The following is a 13467-nucleotide window of genomic DNA, read 5'->3' on the forward strand; positions in this document are numbered from 1 at the left end:
CTGCAATCCACTCTCATATCTCTATCTCTCTCTCCTTTGGTCTTTAGTTATTTGCAATGGAAATGGCTGGAGGCACAGCCAATCACATATAAAACATTTCGCATGTATCGAGTTCTGGGCAAAGGAGGGTTTGGCGAAGTTTGCGCCTGTCAGGTAAGAACAAAAGCCAGCCCCACCAACTCACCCACACGATTATACATATATCCTTTTGACAGGTTCGTGCCACAGGCAAAATGTACGCGTGCAAAAAACTGGAGAAAAAACGCATCAAGAAACGCAAGGGCGAATCCATGGTTCTTATTGAGAAGCAGATATTGCAAAAAATCAACTCGCCGTTTGTGGTCAATCTGGCCTATGCCTACGAGACAAAGGATGCCCTCTGTCTGGTGCTGACCATAATGAATGGTATGTGTATAGACATTTTTTTGCTATGTTTCTCCTGTGTAGTTCTTGTCATGTTGAATATGGAATAATGCTTTTTTTGATTATAAGGCTTAATAACCAGAATTTCATTACTGATGCCGAGATTTCTTTGTTGTTCGATTGATGAATACATTGTTATGCCTAAGAAATGCTTTTGTTTCAAGCTCGAATTAGGTTAGTTTAAACCAAAACTTTTGATATATATGTAAGATATAACAAAAAGGAATGTAAAACTTAATTTAATTGAGCAAAGAGCTTCAACTTCATTTACTATTTCTTATTGTTTGTGCTAATTGAGTCTATTTACTGGTCAAACATCATCCACAAATCCTTGATATTTCATCCGTGTACACACGCATGCATACATATGTCTGTAAAATGAAAAAATCGAAATTTTAATTGGCATACGTTCATTCATTACAATGATAACGAATCAACCATATAGCCATCCATCCATCCATCCATGTGTCCATTATTGAATTGTCATTTTAATTAAATTTCTCTTTCATCAGTGAAAGTTGTCGCTGTGCTGAATGCCCGATTCAGTTCTCAGAGCGACCTAATTCAATTTAAATACAAAAGCCACTGAGTCAGTCAGACATTCAATGCTAAGCTCAGCAAATCGTAGGACTTGAAAACAGCTGTCAAGCTCAGCAGTAAGAGGCGGGGATTAGGGCAGGGGAGCAGGAGAAGTGCCAAGGGGGAACCATATTGTTTGAAAGTTACAATCGAAATCATTTGATTTTCCTTTTTCGCAGGCGGCGATTTAAAATTTCACATTTACAATATGGGCGGTGAGCCTGGATTTGAATTGGAACGGGCACGTTTCTATGCCGCTGAAGTGGGTTGTGGACTGCAACATCTACATAAGCAAGGAATCGTCTATAGGGATTGCAAGCCGGAGAATATCCTCTTGGATGATCATGGTCATGTGCGAATATCCGATTTGGGTTTAGCTGTAGAGATACCTGAAGGCGAAATGGTACGAGGACGAGTGGGCACTGTGGGTAAGTATCTCTCTAGGCCCTCCTAGTGAAGCTGAGAAAAGCTGACCAATGATTGTTTATCTTAGGCTATATGGCACCCGAGGTTATTGACAATGAGAAGTATGCATTTTCCCCCGATTGGTTTAGTTTCGGTTGCCTGTTATACGAAATGATTGAGGGTCAGGCACCATTTCGCATGCGCAAGGAGAAGGTTAAGCGGGAGGAAGTTGATAGGCGTGTTAAGGTAAGATTGTAATCCAAATCGCCCAAATTTAAGCAAACTAAAGATTTCCTTTATCCTTTATCTCCCAATAGGAGGATCCCGAAAAGTATTCAAGCAAATTTAGTGATGAAGCCAAATCAATGTGCCAACAGCTGTTAGCTAAATCTATAAAACAACGTTTGGGTTGCCGCAATGGACGCATGGGAGCTCAGGATGTGATGGCTCATCCATTTTTCCATTCTACCCAGCTGAATTGGCGGCGCTTGGAAGCCGGTATGCTAGAGCCGCCCTTTGTGCCAGACGTAAGTTGTTACCCACACCTAAAACAGATTTGATTCTAATTTTAATTCATGTTTCCACTGATATTTGCAGCCACATGCCGTATATGCCAAAGATGTGCTCGATATTGAACAGTTCTCCACAGTAAAAGGCGTCAATATCGATGAATCCGACACGAATTTCTATACGAAATTCAATACTGGTTCTGTGTCCATTTCATGGCAGAATGAAATGATGGAAACTGAATGTTTTCGCGAACTGAATGTCTTCGGTTCCGAGGAATGCCCGACGCCAGATTTGCAGATCAATGCAGTACCAGAGCCGGACAAGGCGGGTTGTTTCCCCCTTCAGGCGGAAGGTATGCAAATAGTTCTCCCAAAGAAACAATCTATTAATAATTATAATTTTGTCTACCTTTTAGAAGAAGCAACCAGCTCGCACACAGCCCATACCCATTCCTGAGCATTTGCTAACCACTAGTCACAGCGTTTCCTCAACGACGGTCGAGAGCTGATAGCATAGATTGAATAAAGTTAATAAGCCACAACCAGAAGAAGAAAATAATGATGACGACAATGAAGATGACGACGACGACGCAGCTCCTATCCTAGATACATAGCACAAATTGAGCTCCATTCGCCGCACAATTATCCAAATGTAATAGGGGTATTCAATATACAACACGTATAGCACACAACAACAACAACAACAACAACAACAAACAACCCAAGGAGGAGAACCCATAATGGGTTCTCAATTTTCAGAGAATTATATTTTGTACTGATTGATTGATTTCAACGATAACTACGTACATATACATACATATATATATATATATATATATATGTATAACTAATATTTATAAATGTTTTCGAAAAAGACTCACACACAACAAACACACAAAGAAAACTCGATAAAGCACACACATGTTACAGCGTTACTTAATTTAGTAAATGAATAATGCTTAAATTATTCAATGAAATTTAACAAAAGCCAACACAAGCCGCCAATTTGGCCCGTCAGTTTTTGTCATAGCACCTAAAACTTAAAAGTGAAAAAAAAACGTAAAAAAAAAAATGAATGCAATTTCATATTACACACGCACACACACACATACACATACATACATACTGAGACGCCAGAGAGTAACAATGTAATTTTGTAAAGTAGTTCGCTCGCCTCTCCCAGCAGCGATGAAACACAACAAATAAATGTTCTTAGTTAGCATATGTAAGGCAAGTTAAGTAAATGACAAAAATACTCGAGAACTTTAATGCATTTTTAACAAAAACAAAAAAAAAACACTTAAAATACAATACCAGCAAAAGCAAAAAATTTGTCTAAACATTAAAATTATATATGTATAATATACAATATATAAAGAACATGCGACTGGTTTTTATTTGCACATGATTTTTAGTTATTCAATTAGTTTTCACCAAGCTATTTCACACATTCAGAAAACGAATAATATTCAACATGTTCTCCATTTGTCAGTCGGATGTTTATCGACTAAATGAATTAATGTACAATTTTTCAAATGATCCTTTCATTAGTTGATACTTATCTTATGCCGCCATCGCCGCCGCTCACTATAGCTACGCTTTTGTCATCAATCCAATGATAATGACTTCTTCTGTTGCCTATGTTTAAGTTGGCCATACATTGTCGTAATTATTGATATTTTGTTCATACACATATATTTTTCTGTTAGCCAAGCAAAACTACAAACTACAAGCATACATAGAAACATATACAAATAAATATAATGCCAATTGAGCCACGTACATAAATAAATCGATGTCCGATTATCGATTATCATCTAAGTTTTTGTGTGTAAAATGTAGTGTAGGCATTTTTTGTAATTAGTAACAAAAAAATATTGAAAAAAAAAACGAAAAACAAATAACAAAACGTGAGAATAACCAATTGGAGAATTTATTATGTTAAATATGAAACGAAAGGAAAAATTTTGAAATTTAAATTTTGTTAAAAATCCTTAGTTAAAAATTTAATTGATTTTAGGCACAACTAGGCTATATATTGGTAAAGCATATATAGAATTGAACAACTTTATATATATATATATAATATTAGCATCAGCAAGTACCACCAACAACAATCCATAACAAAAGATTCGACATCAGCCCCAAAATAATAAATACGAAATTGAATTTCAGCACAATAAAGGAAAAAACTATGCAAGCGCCGCAAAATATTTATCTATAGTAATTAAAGGCATATTTATAGAGCATCGTAAATACCAGATATGCATAAATGAATTACACACATACAAGAACTACATAAAATAAACAAAAACAAAAATAAAGTAAATTAAAAATCTACTGTGTAAGAAAAAACGAAATACAAAAACCAATACAAGAATACCAGAAGACAAAACTTTCAAAAAACAATAAACATATTTAACTACAAAAAAAAAAAAAATACTTTTCAAATCTTTACATTCAGGATCAAATATTATTATATCTCCATCAATTAGCAGGTGTTTAGTTGTTTGTAAACTTAAATTAAGTCTATAAAATCTAAAAAGGACCTCAATCTGTGGTCAAAAGTTTTCGTCACCCAAGCCCATATTGATCCCCAATGATCATTTCGATGATGTCAAGAGTTTTCCTCATTCCAACAAAATATTTGAACATACATGATATATAACAGCTTTAAAAATCAGAAAGAAATTGTGAAATTTTCACCAAAACTTTACATTAACTTTAAGTAATTTTTACTAGGGACGCCCGAAAGTATGCAGCACATATTTTGAAATGTGATTTATTCATATTTTCTATAAAGAGGGGGAACCTAAATTCTAAACCACAGAGGTGATCTTTTGCACCTGGATATCTTGGTAGTTCCATGAACTCCCGTATAGTCGAGTATGCATTCGGCGCCGTTATTTTCAAAGGATCTCTCGCCCAATTTATATTCCGGATTCAAGGCTACACGCAAAATGTAACGCCTATTGACGGGAATCCTGGTCACATCGACCCACTGACAGTCTAGGACATCGGTATAGGTGTCCGCACACCCAACAGAGATACCTAGGAACACATTTGAGTAACTGAGAAAGGGCAACTTTTTGGGGGCATCCACTTACCTTGGGTGGTGTTGCCACAGGTGTATTTCTTGTCCACACCTGGATTGCACTCGGAGTCCATTAAACAGAAGGAGGCCTTATGACCCTGGGCAACTTTCTTGTAACTCAAGTCGTATACATCGAAGGTGGCAAAGACATTCATACTGTGATAGTGTCTGTGGCACTGATGCCACGTCCAATCCCTGTAATTGGCATAAGGACTCACATCAGCATTTCCCACGTTCATGGCCTTAACGGAGAAGCGCAGCAATATGCGTTCGGCCTTGGGTTGAGTTTGTCGTATGACATAAGCATCAGCCGATAAGCAATTCTCTTCCATGGCACAAGTTAAACGCGTCATAGGAACGGAATCGATACGAGCACTCCTCTCAATGTCCTTTAAACCGATTTCCAAATCTGGGGATTTACTCACACAGGCGACGATGCTAATATTTTTGTTGCGGGCATTGCAAATTTGCGGATAACGGGATTCACGGAAGCAGTCAGCTAGACGTCGCTCTGTACCACGGCAAAGTGTTCCTACCATTGCCCAGGGATGATTTTTGCTATCGCCATACTCTGTGTTTTGTATGGCCCTTGAGGCATAACCCAATCCCAATTGACGGCATACCACATTCGCCTCCCGCATGCTCCAGCTGGTACTGCAAATGGTGCCCCATGAGGCCCCAAAATCAAAGCTAACCTCCACGCGGCCTGCTCGCAACTTTTGCACTTCACCACGCTTTCCAGCTGGACCCGCGGCTAGACGCACCAACATATTCTTGTAGTTATTGTCGATGGTGAGACGAGGTTTGTTCGCCTGACTGGGACATGTCAGGCCGAGCAACAGCAGCAAAATGGGCAGTACCAGCACTTGTGACTTCATGATAGTCTTTCAAAAATTGTGGCAAACCACCCGAGCTGCTTTTTAAAGGCAATGCAAACAATAGCTAAAGGCAACACCTGTCATATTGGGGCTACACATATGGTAGGAGGTATATTGTGCGATGTATTTCGACCCACATCAGCTGGCTATTTACTGGCTAGACTAGGGTACTATTTTGTTTTTTTTTTTTTTTGTTCTTTTTCTTTTGGGTGGAGTGCATGCGTTAACAATTTGTGTGCGTATGTGTGTGTAATGTGTATGTAAGTGTTATAACTCCAGTAGCTTGGTAATCGCCTCTTTTAGTTCCTGTGGCTCAAAAACGCCGCGCTCTGTGATAATTCCTGTAATCAGGGAGGCGGGAGTCACGTCGAAAGCGGGATTCCAGCAATTAATGCCTGGAGCTGCAATCCTATGCTCTCCCACGTGCGTCATCTCACGATCGGGACGCTCTTCGATTATAATATGATCGCCACTTGGTATTTGCAAATCAATCGAGGTCAATGGGGCAGCCACATAAAAGGGAACACCATGATGCTTGGCTACCACTGCAATTTGATAGGTTCCAATTTTATTCGCTGTGTCACCATTGGCTGCCACCTGGGAAGAAACATGAAAATTGTATTTCTATTATCTTACATACATACATTCCTTTGACCTACCCGATCGGCACCGACCACCACAGCAGCTACATTTTTGGCGCGTAAAAGAGCGGCGACCATGCTGTCTAAGACCAAAGTGGCAGGGAATTTTTCATGGACCAACTCGTAAGCGGTTAAGCGGGCACCCTGATTGTAAGGCCGCGTTTCTGTGCAGTAGACATGCTCTGGAAAAGTTTGATTTGATCTAGAATTCAAAGGACTGTATTTTTTTTAATCAACTATCACATGTGCTCACCCAGCTTGCCCAGTTCATGCAGGTTACGAATCACTCCAAGGGCTGTACCATAACCGGCTGTTGCCAATGATCCTGTATTGCAATGGGTTAACACACGAACCGATCCATTGCCCGAAGCACCAGCAGCTCCCAATGATTTCGCAACAAGTTTAAGTATGGCCTGGGCCCCATTTGCTCCGATTGCTCGATTATCGGCAATATCTTTCTGCAGCATGGCCTCGGTGGCGTTCAGGAATCTTGAATTACATGGGAACAGTTTTGGCTGCACCTCGGTTAAGGTTGCTTGCTTAGCGTCGTTAGCGTTACCTTTGCTTCATATCGGGCACTGAGACATCCTCAGCCTTGGTCAAGTCATTGGCCAGAGACAACAATTCATCGGCGGCAATTTTCATATTAACTGCCGTGGGACGTGCGGAGACCAAATAGTTGAGCTTTCCCTCAATTTCCTGACGTAGCGATTTCTTGCTTTCAAACTCCTCTGGATAGATTTCAACGGCCAGCGAAAGGCAGCCCACTATCGCAATTGCTGGGGCACCACGCACCTGGAAAAAGGCAGAGAAGATGAGGTAGGAATTAGTAATCTTAGACATTTTATGATGACGTTGCCGTAAACAATGTGTTTCTTTTTTGTTTTCCTAAATGAGCGCGCCACGTGATAAGCCGCGTGCTCTTTGCATAGGTAATCTCACTTATCAGGTGCGATGTTACCATGGGATGTGGCGTCCAAGTAATTGTTTTACCCATGCCACACTTACACACACACGGGAAAATTGGCATGATGTACGGGAAAATATTTAAATCAGATTTTCATTTTCTTTAACATTTTTGGCAAGCGTTTTTCAAAAATGTATAATTTCAATTACGTTATTTATAGAGCGACAAACGACAGCTAAACGATTTGTACAGAGATTAAGAAAAATGTACACAGAACAAGAAATTTTAATGGCCTAATGCCTAAAATGAATGATGGCAATCTGTTGCACCTAATGGTCGCATTCACACTCATCATTAAGGGCGGCGGATAATGGCTCTTCACCTGCATCTTATTGATGACCTTCCAGCCGTCCTCCACACCACGCACTGCCACATACTTGGATTGAACAGGCAGCAACAGCTGATCGAGTATCTCCAGGCTACCTCGATTATATTTGATCGATTGAAGGCTCATCTTTGCTCAATTTGTTTTTGTACTCGAAGCTGAACTGGGAAGAATCATAAAGAAATGAAATATAATTAAATTATGTACGAAATTGTGATCATCAATAAGGCGAAACCCACAAATTTTGGAAGCGGTCGCAAGACGTCGAAAATCGAATCGAAAATGAAATCGAATTTATCAATATTAAACGAACGACGTCTAGTCGTACGGCTGATCGGTGAGAAACTAAAAGCGATTGCGGTTACGGTCTATTCAGATTCGGGGAAGAGTTCAAAATGTAGAGAGCAACAGATTTCTGTGGGAGAGCAAAAAGATGAGGTACAGACTCTCAGTTTCACGAATTTTATATGCCCTTTTGTTGTTCATTCTCAGACAGGGAACAACAAAGTTCTAAACTAATATGTATATGCTTAATAATGCTGATAAGGTAGCGCAATTAAATCTGCTGATAGTAGAGCCTACGATGACAACTCAAAAATTATACTGTCTGGTTCAAGATAGCCTTAGGAGTCCCTCGGCTGAGAGTGAGGGTAAGGAAGTTTAAAGAGATCATTTATATACATATACATACATAAATTGTTATATTAGACTAATAAACGATATGGATGTTCATGTCTATCCCCACGTGCCTACTCCCATGTTTTAATCGTACCGGTTAATTCAACATGACAGATGTAGGCGTTGCCAATTGATAAAGACACACACAGCAGAAGACAGAGGTACAATTCTGCTGACGTTAAATGTTGTTGTTGACATTTGGTAATGACAGCCAAGCACAAAATTAATCGCCCAGCCGCCCATCTTGATCTGTGAAAAATGAATATTAAGCAATATTGAATGCATTTAACATTTCTCTCGACCAATTTAGGCAGCCAAAATTAAATTAAAGGGCGGCCAGGAAATCGGGAAGGGGATTCTAGTTTATTGCGAACATTAAAATTTCGTGTGCAAGACGTTCAACTGGTGGTTGGTTGGTAGAACGAGGGCCAAGGGAATCGACTTACTCTGGAAAACTTATAGTGAGACTTAATGACTGATGACTACTTCACTTTGATTACCCTCTTTACTTAATAATTCATTAATTTATTAAATAATCAGAGTTCATAATCCTTTAGCATATTCAAAAGCTAAACACCGCACTCATTTTTATTATTTACTTGAGTGAAACTTATGTCAAACAGTAACAACACTGGAAAGATTGTTAGTGTTGGAACACGAAATTTTATTACGCTCATATGATTAGAAAATTGTGATGCCAGATCGTTTGTTAACGGTTCTATTTAAAACTAAACATGAAAATTTATTTAATTAAATGAAAATGCAGCAAAGCCGGCTACTGCAGAGTTTACTGCGTAACTCTAAAAAGTAGCTCTTGCTTTTGCCAAGTTAAAAAACGTTAATAAATTAAGCAGTAAACTAAAAAAGCTACGTTTCCATCACAATTAATTTTGCAACGCTCATCTCTAAAATCTAACAACATGTGTTCAGAACTCCTCAACTAAATATTTTGAAATTTTCATTAAAAATCAATGATTTTTAAATTAAAACTAAACTTAATCGCTAAGAACGCTACTCGTTTCTTGCAACCACTCGTAAGCCGTGCCACTAGACCAATTCAAGTTAATAATATGACGACAAATGCAAATAAATGCGATCAAAACGGCGGAAAAAGTACTCATATGGTCTGGGTGGACCTCGAATTGACAGGACTTGACATAGAAAAGGATAAAATATTGGAGGTCTCATGCTTGATAACGGACAAACACTTAAACATTCAATCGAAGGGACTTGCATTTGCCATAAATCACCCCCAGGAAGTGTATGATCAAATGAACGAGTGGTGTATAAAGCATCATAACGAATCCGGATTGGTGGACAGCTGTAAAAAGTCGACTGTGACAGCAGAAGCTGCGGAGGATTTGGTTTTAACCTATCTAAAACAGAATATACCAGAAAAGGAATGCGTACTGGCCGGCAACTCGGTATACATGGATCGATTATTTATAAATAAATATATGCCCACTGTCAATGAATACCTGCACTATCGTATAGTTGATGTATCCACCATCAAGGAATTAGCCCGCCGATGGCATCCACATATATTAGAAAAGGCTCCCAAAAAAACCTTTGCCCATCGAAGTCTCGATGACATCAAGGAGAGCATCGCAGAGCTCAAATTCTACAAAGAGCACTTGTTCAAGTAAACAAATGAAAAACTTTCTGATTATTATATAACACCTCAGGATTATTTGAATTAAAAAGACGTTTCAACAAATTGTATATGTATTAGATTTCAATGTTAGATAAAATTGTATAAATATTTTTTGGTTTTTGCTTTAATTAGTTCGAATATGTAAGCAGAAACAAAACTCTATGATTACAAATAAAAATACGATAGCTATAAAAAACTCGATTTCCTAGTATACGCCATTTATATTATTATGGGCAGCTGCAAAATGATTTGCCGCATGCTCCTGCTGTTGACGTCTTCGGGAGGATCGATTGATGGCATTAACACTACTGCTATTGCTATCGGTTCCCGTGACCTTTTCTGCCTCGATGCGGCCGGAAAGGAAACTTGCCACACGTTCCTAACAAGAGAAAACTTCAAATTAGCACACCAAAATGACTGGGATAGTAAGGACAAAAATTCTTACCAAATAGCTATTGGTTAGAACCTGAAGATTGCCATAGAAGGCCAGCATACGCTTAAGAAGAGATTCGGCTTCCTCCTTGGACAAATCTTTGACCTTATCCAATCGTGTTATGGTTATCAAACGATTATTAATATAGATTATATGATGGACAACCTCTGTAGTTGTGTGGGCCAGATTTCTGTGTATGGTACGTGTTAAATACAATATTATAATAACCAATAGTCCCATAGGCCTTACCTGGGCAAATTGGCTGCAACACTGGCACTGAAATTAGCAAAATGTACAACTTTTCTGGCCGATTCACGTGTCAACAGTACTAACAATTGCTCCAATGTCACTGGTCTTGCCTGGTTCTCTGGCTCATCGGCACTAAGATATTCCCACAGTTCCTTGGCCCTTTGCATGGCCTGTTTAGGATCCGTGGCAATCTGTTTTACAAAATGAAGAAAATCATCTTTAATTGACCCAAAAACGAAGGACTAGAGAGATTTTGCATGATTCTTACCAATTCTGCCGCATAGATAAGCACATGGATGGCCTCTTTGCTCTGTTTCTTTAAGGCCCTAGCTTCAGCCAGGGTTCTTTGTGTGAGACGTCGCCTTAGCTTACGGGAAAAGCGTTGACCGTGATGAATTGCTTTGATGGCCCCCTTCTCGTTTAGCGCAGCGCCTGCAGCAGCCTCATTATCATCATCTTGAGGGGCTGCAATGGAGCAATGGAGACATATTAATGGCTACATAGGCTTAGCAAAAAAAGAAAATTATACATATAAAAATATAGGTATATAATAATTAGTTTTTTGGCTTAGCATTTGCATACTCTTCTCAGAGGTACGTACATGCATTTCTTAAAGCAGTCACAGCACGCAAAATAAATTCTTTACTTTGTGTAGCTAGGATTAGGCTTTGTTCTTTGCTAGGGTATATATACTTCGACGTGACATAAGCCGAACAACCTCTTATCTCGTGACTTCTTTCTACCGACAAAAACACAAAAAAAAAAAATTCGCATGGATTCCATAATTCATCAGTGATAACCCCGCAGAGAGATGCCATTTTATAAATAAACTATGACAAGCACCTTGTCTCAAGGTTGTTTCCCATCCCACTTACCATCTGTCTGATCCTGATCTGTGCGTATGGGTACAAGATATTTGTCGACGAATTTATCACCAGCCGTAAAAGCTCCATCAATACGATCCGCAGCATAGGTGGTTAGAGGAGATTCGAGTACAGCATTACCAATAAGTTTTACAGAATCGGCACGTTTGAGTACAGGACGCACGAGATGATCGGACATATATTCCTTGGTATTCCAATACATCTATGATGATCATTACAATTTAAGAAGAGTGTAACTTATTGTGTTGCTTTTACTCACCATTTCTGGAGGCAAATATACCAAGGGTATGTGTTGTTCCAGAATATCCAAACTCTTGCACATCACATCATCCAAACGCTTCAAGGGATGTTCAAAGAGTTTCACTGCCGGCTGAAGGCTATCATAGGCAGCGGCCACTGTCGCCTCCGCCGTATCAAAGTACCAGGAGAATAGGCGATTATTATTTTTTACCTTTCCATAAATATTTTCCACTCGCTTCAGACTTGTCTCTACCAATGGTATAGAGCCCAGACGATCGATGGCCTCCAAATGAAGTGCACTACCGCTTGTTGCAGTCGCTAAGCGAAAAAAATATAAACGGAAGGGATTACTTTTTGTCGCACTTTTAGTATTGTACATTTATTTTTTTTTAACTTACCCATTTGTTATAGTATATAAAATTATTCTTAATTCTTATTCAATAACTCTGAACTGCTCTTAGTGAAAGCTAAAATGCTACTGTCTCGACAAGATCCGCCTTGGACCGAGTAACCTTTCTGTGCTCGCTTTGGAACTACCCAAAATCACCAAGCACGCTTTACTTTTAAATAGACTCAAGTATTGAGACTAAGACGAAATCGAAACATGTTCACATTTTGATCTTTAACACCGTCCAGATAAGAACAATGATTACGATTGAATAATATACTCGCCCTAATGGGTATATTAAATTGGAGCCAAAGAGAAAACATTCGTTTCAGAAAACGTTATCAAGGAATATCATAGTTACTCGTAGACACTTAAAATTATTTGGTATTTCTTAATTCAAAGTTATGGTTAGCAATTGAAACTCTTGTATTACAAATCTTATAACCTTTAAGTAATAGATACATCTGAAGAGGGTATTCAAGTTGTCGGTGCTCGTGAGAAACCTTCATTCTCATACTACACTTATCAACAACATGCCATTTCCATTTCAAACAAGTCAATTCCAAAGTGCATTTCGTTTTGGGTGCGTCTCTAGGAAGTCCAGGCATGTGAATCATTTGTCGTAGTATGTGACCGGTTGGACTATCTTAATCTCATATTATAATACCTATTTGGGGTACTTAGGTACTTATCGTATAACAAATTGTTGAGCTAATTTTCTATTCAAATTGATGATACAGTTCAAAATACAAATAGAAGCGTGGGTGAATCCACGATGATACAACAAAATCAGGTCGATGGCCCAGACAGCATTCAATTTTAACTCCTGGCTTTTGCTATTGCTTGTTCACTGACACTGACTCTGACTATCAGCCAGACACTTTTTATTACAATTGAAGAGATGCGTTTAAGTCTACATATGTACATGTAATTTACAATCGGAAAAATTTTAAACAAATATGTCGACCTATAATAAAAGACTATGCAGCAATTAACCTATTTAAAAGCTGAAATATTTTTGTTTTTTAAGTCATCACACAATTCTTTGATTTCAGCCAATCCTAAAAATTCCCAACTCAAACTATTGAACCTTTTTTAACTTGGGGGTCCTTTTGTATTA

The 13467-nt window shown here is 38.7% G+C and overlaps 5 protein-coding genes across 7 annotated transcripts in view; 2 read left to right on the forward strand and 3 right to left on the reverse strand.

Annotated features, from left to right (window-relative positions):
• Positions 1-3881, forward strand: part of Gprk2 (G protein-coupled receptor kinase 2) — a 54704-nt gene extending 50823 nt beyond the window's left edge. The window contains 8 exon segments of the mRNA XM_068299945.1: positions 48-153; positions 216-405; positions 1182-1430; positions 1496-1653; positions 1725-1934; positions 2005-2253; positions 2255-2269; positions 2333-3881. Of these exon segments, the coding sequence (XP_068156046.1) occupies positions 48-153; positions 216-405; positions 1182-1430; positions 1496-1653; positions 1725-1934; positions 2005-2253; positions 2255-2269; positions 2333-2425 (1270 nt within the window). The 3' untranslated portion in view covers positions 2426-3881.
• Positions 3882-4728: 847 nt separating this feature from the next.
• Loxl1 (Lysyl oxidase-like 1) lies at positions 4729-5888 on the reverse strand. Its single transcript, XM_068298911.1, has 2 exons — positions 5024-5888; positions 4729-4967 (listed from the first exon to the last, which is right to left on the reverse strand). The coding sequence occupies exons 1-2, from the start codon at positions 5886-5888 to the stop codon at positions 4729-4731; spliced, it is 1104 nt and encodes a 367-aa protein (XP_068155012.1).
• An 85-nt stretch (positions 5889-5973) lies between these two features.
• On the reverse strand, positions 5974-9105 carry LOC137584782 (methylthioribose-1-phosphate isomerase). Of its 3 annotated transcripts, none has more exons than XM_068300342.1 (6): positions 8946-9105; positions 7819-7984; positions 7089-7324; positions 6783-7018; positions 6548-6711; positions 5974-6485 (listed from the first exon to the last, which is right to left on the reverse strand). In XM_068300342.1, exons 2-6 carry the CDS (start codon positions 7948-7950, stop codon positions 6156-6158), a joined length of 1098 nt encoding a protein of 365 aa, XP_068156443.1. In that variant the 5' UTR covers positions 7951-7984; positions 8946-9105; the 3' UTR covers positions 5974-6155. The 3 variants fall into 3 exon arrangements, with proteins under 3 accessions (XP_068156443.1, XP_068156445.1, XP_068156444.1); XM_068300344.1 differs by lacking the exon at positions 8946-9105 and adding an exon at positions 8061-8174 and having other exon boundaries at positions 7819-7979; XM_068300343.1 differs by lacking the exon at positions 8946-9105 and adding an exon at positions 8061-8171.
• A 284-nt stretch (positions 9106-9389) lies between these two features.
• On the forward strand, positions 9390-10216 carry LOC137584783 (probable oligoribonuclease). The gene has a single exon (XM_068300345.1). The coding sequence runs from the start codon at positions 9471-9473 to the stop codon at positions 10143-10145; it is 675 nt and encodes a 224-aa protein (XP_068156446.1). The 5' UTR covers positions 9390-9470; the 3' UTR covers positions 10146-10216.
• Positions 10217-10259: 43 nt separating this feature from the next.
• Positions 10260-12510, reverse strand: Lsd-1 (lipid storage droplet-1). The gene is made up of 7 exons (XM_068300341.1): positions 12358-12510; positions 11979-12277; positions 11711-11921; positions 11104-11300; positions 10836-11026; positions 10599-10776; positions 10260-10532 (listed from the first exon to the last, which is right to left on the reverse strand). Exons 1-7 carry the CDS (start codon positions 12359-12361, stop codon positions 10359-10361), a joined length of 1254 nt encoding a protein of 417 aa, XP_068156442.1. The 5' UTR covers positions 12362-12510; the 3' UTR covers positions 10260-10358.
• Positions 12511-13467: the final 957 nt, after the last annotated feature.

This window comes from Drosophila tropicalis, unplaced genomic scaffold (assembly GCF_018151085.1).
Source record: "Drosophila tropicalis isolate 14030-0801.00 unplaced genomic scaffold, ASM1815108v1 contig_878, whole genome shotgun sequence".
In the NCBI taxonomy this organism is placed as follows: Eukaryota; Metazoa; Arthropoda; class Insecta; order Diptera; family Drosophilidae; genus Drosophila; species Drosophila tropicalis.

Coding starts and splice junctions, on each gene's coding strand:
- Loxl1 (XM_068298911.1), bottom strand. CDS start 5,888: ATGAAGTCACAAGTGCTGGTACTGCCCATTTTGCTGCTGTTGCTCGGC. Junction 4,968..5,023: donor CTGTGGCAACACCACCCAAG/GTAAGTGGATGC, acceptor ATGTGTTCCTAG/GTATCTCTGTTGGGTGTGCG.
- LOC137584782 (XM_068300342.1), bottom strand. CDS start 7,950: ATGAGCCTTCAATCGATCAAATATAATCGAGGTAGCCTGGAGATACTC. Junction 7,019..7,088: donor GTGCCCGATATGAAGCAAAG/GTAACGCTAACG, acceptor ATGTAATTCAAG/ATTCCTGAACGCCACCGAGG. Junction 6,712..6,782: donor GCATGAACTGGGCAAGCTGG/GTGAGCACATGT, acceptor AAACTTTTCCAG/AGCATGTCTACTGCACAGAA.
- Lsd-1 (XM_068300341.1), bottom strand. Junction 11,922..11,978: donor TATATTTGCCTCCAGAAATG/GTGAGTAAAAGC, acceptor TGATCATCATAG/ATGTATTGGAATACCAAGGA. Junction 10,533..10,598: donor TTCTAACCAATAGCTATTTG/GTAAGAATTTTT, acceptor TTCTCTTGTTAG/GAACGTGTGGCAAGTTTCCT.
- LOC137584783 (XM_068300345.1), top strand. CDS start 9,471: ATGATTTTTAAATTAAAACTAAACTTAATCGCTAAGAACGCTACTCGT.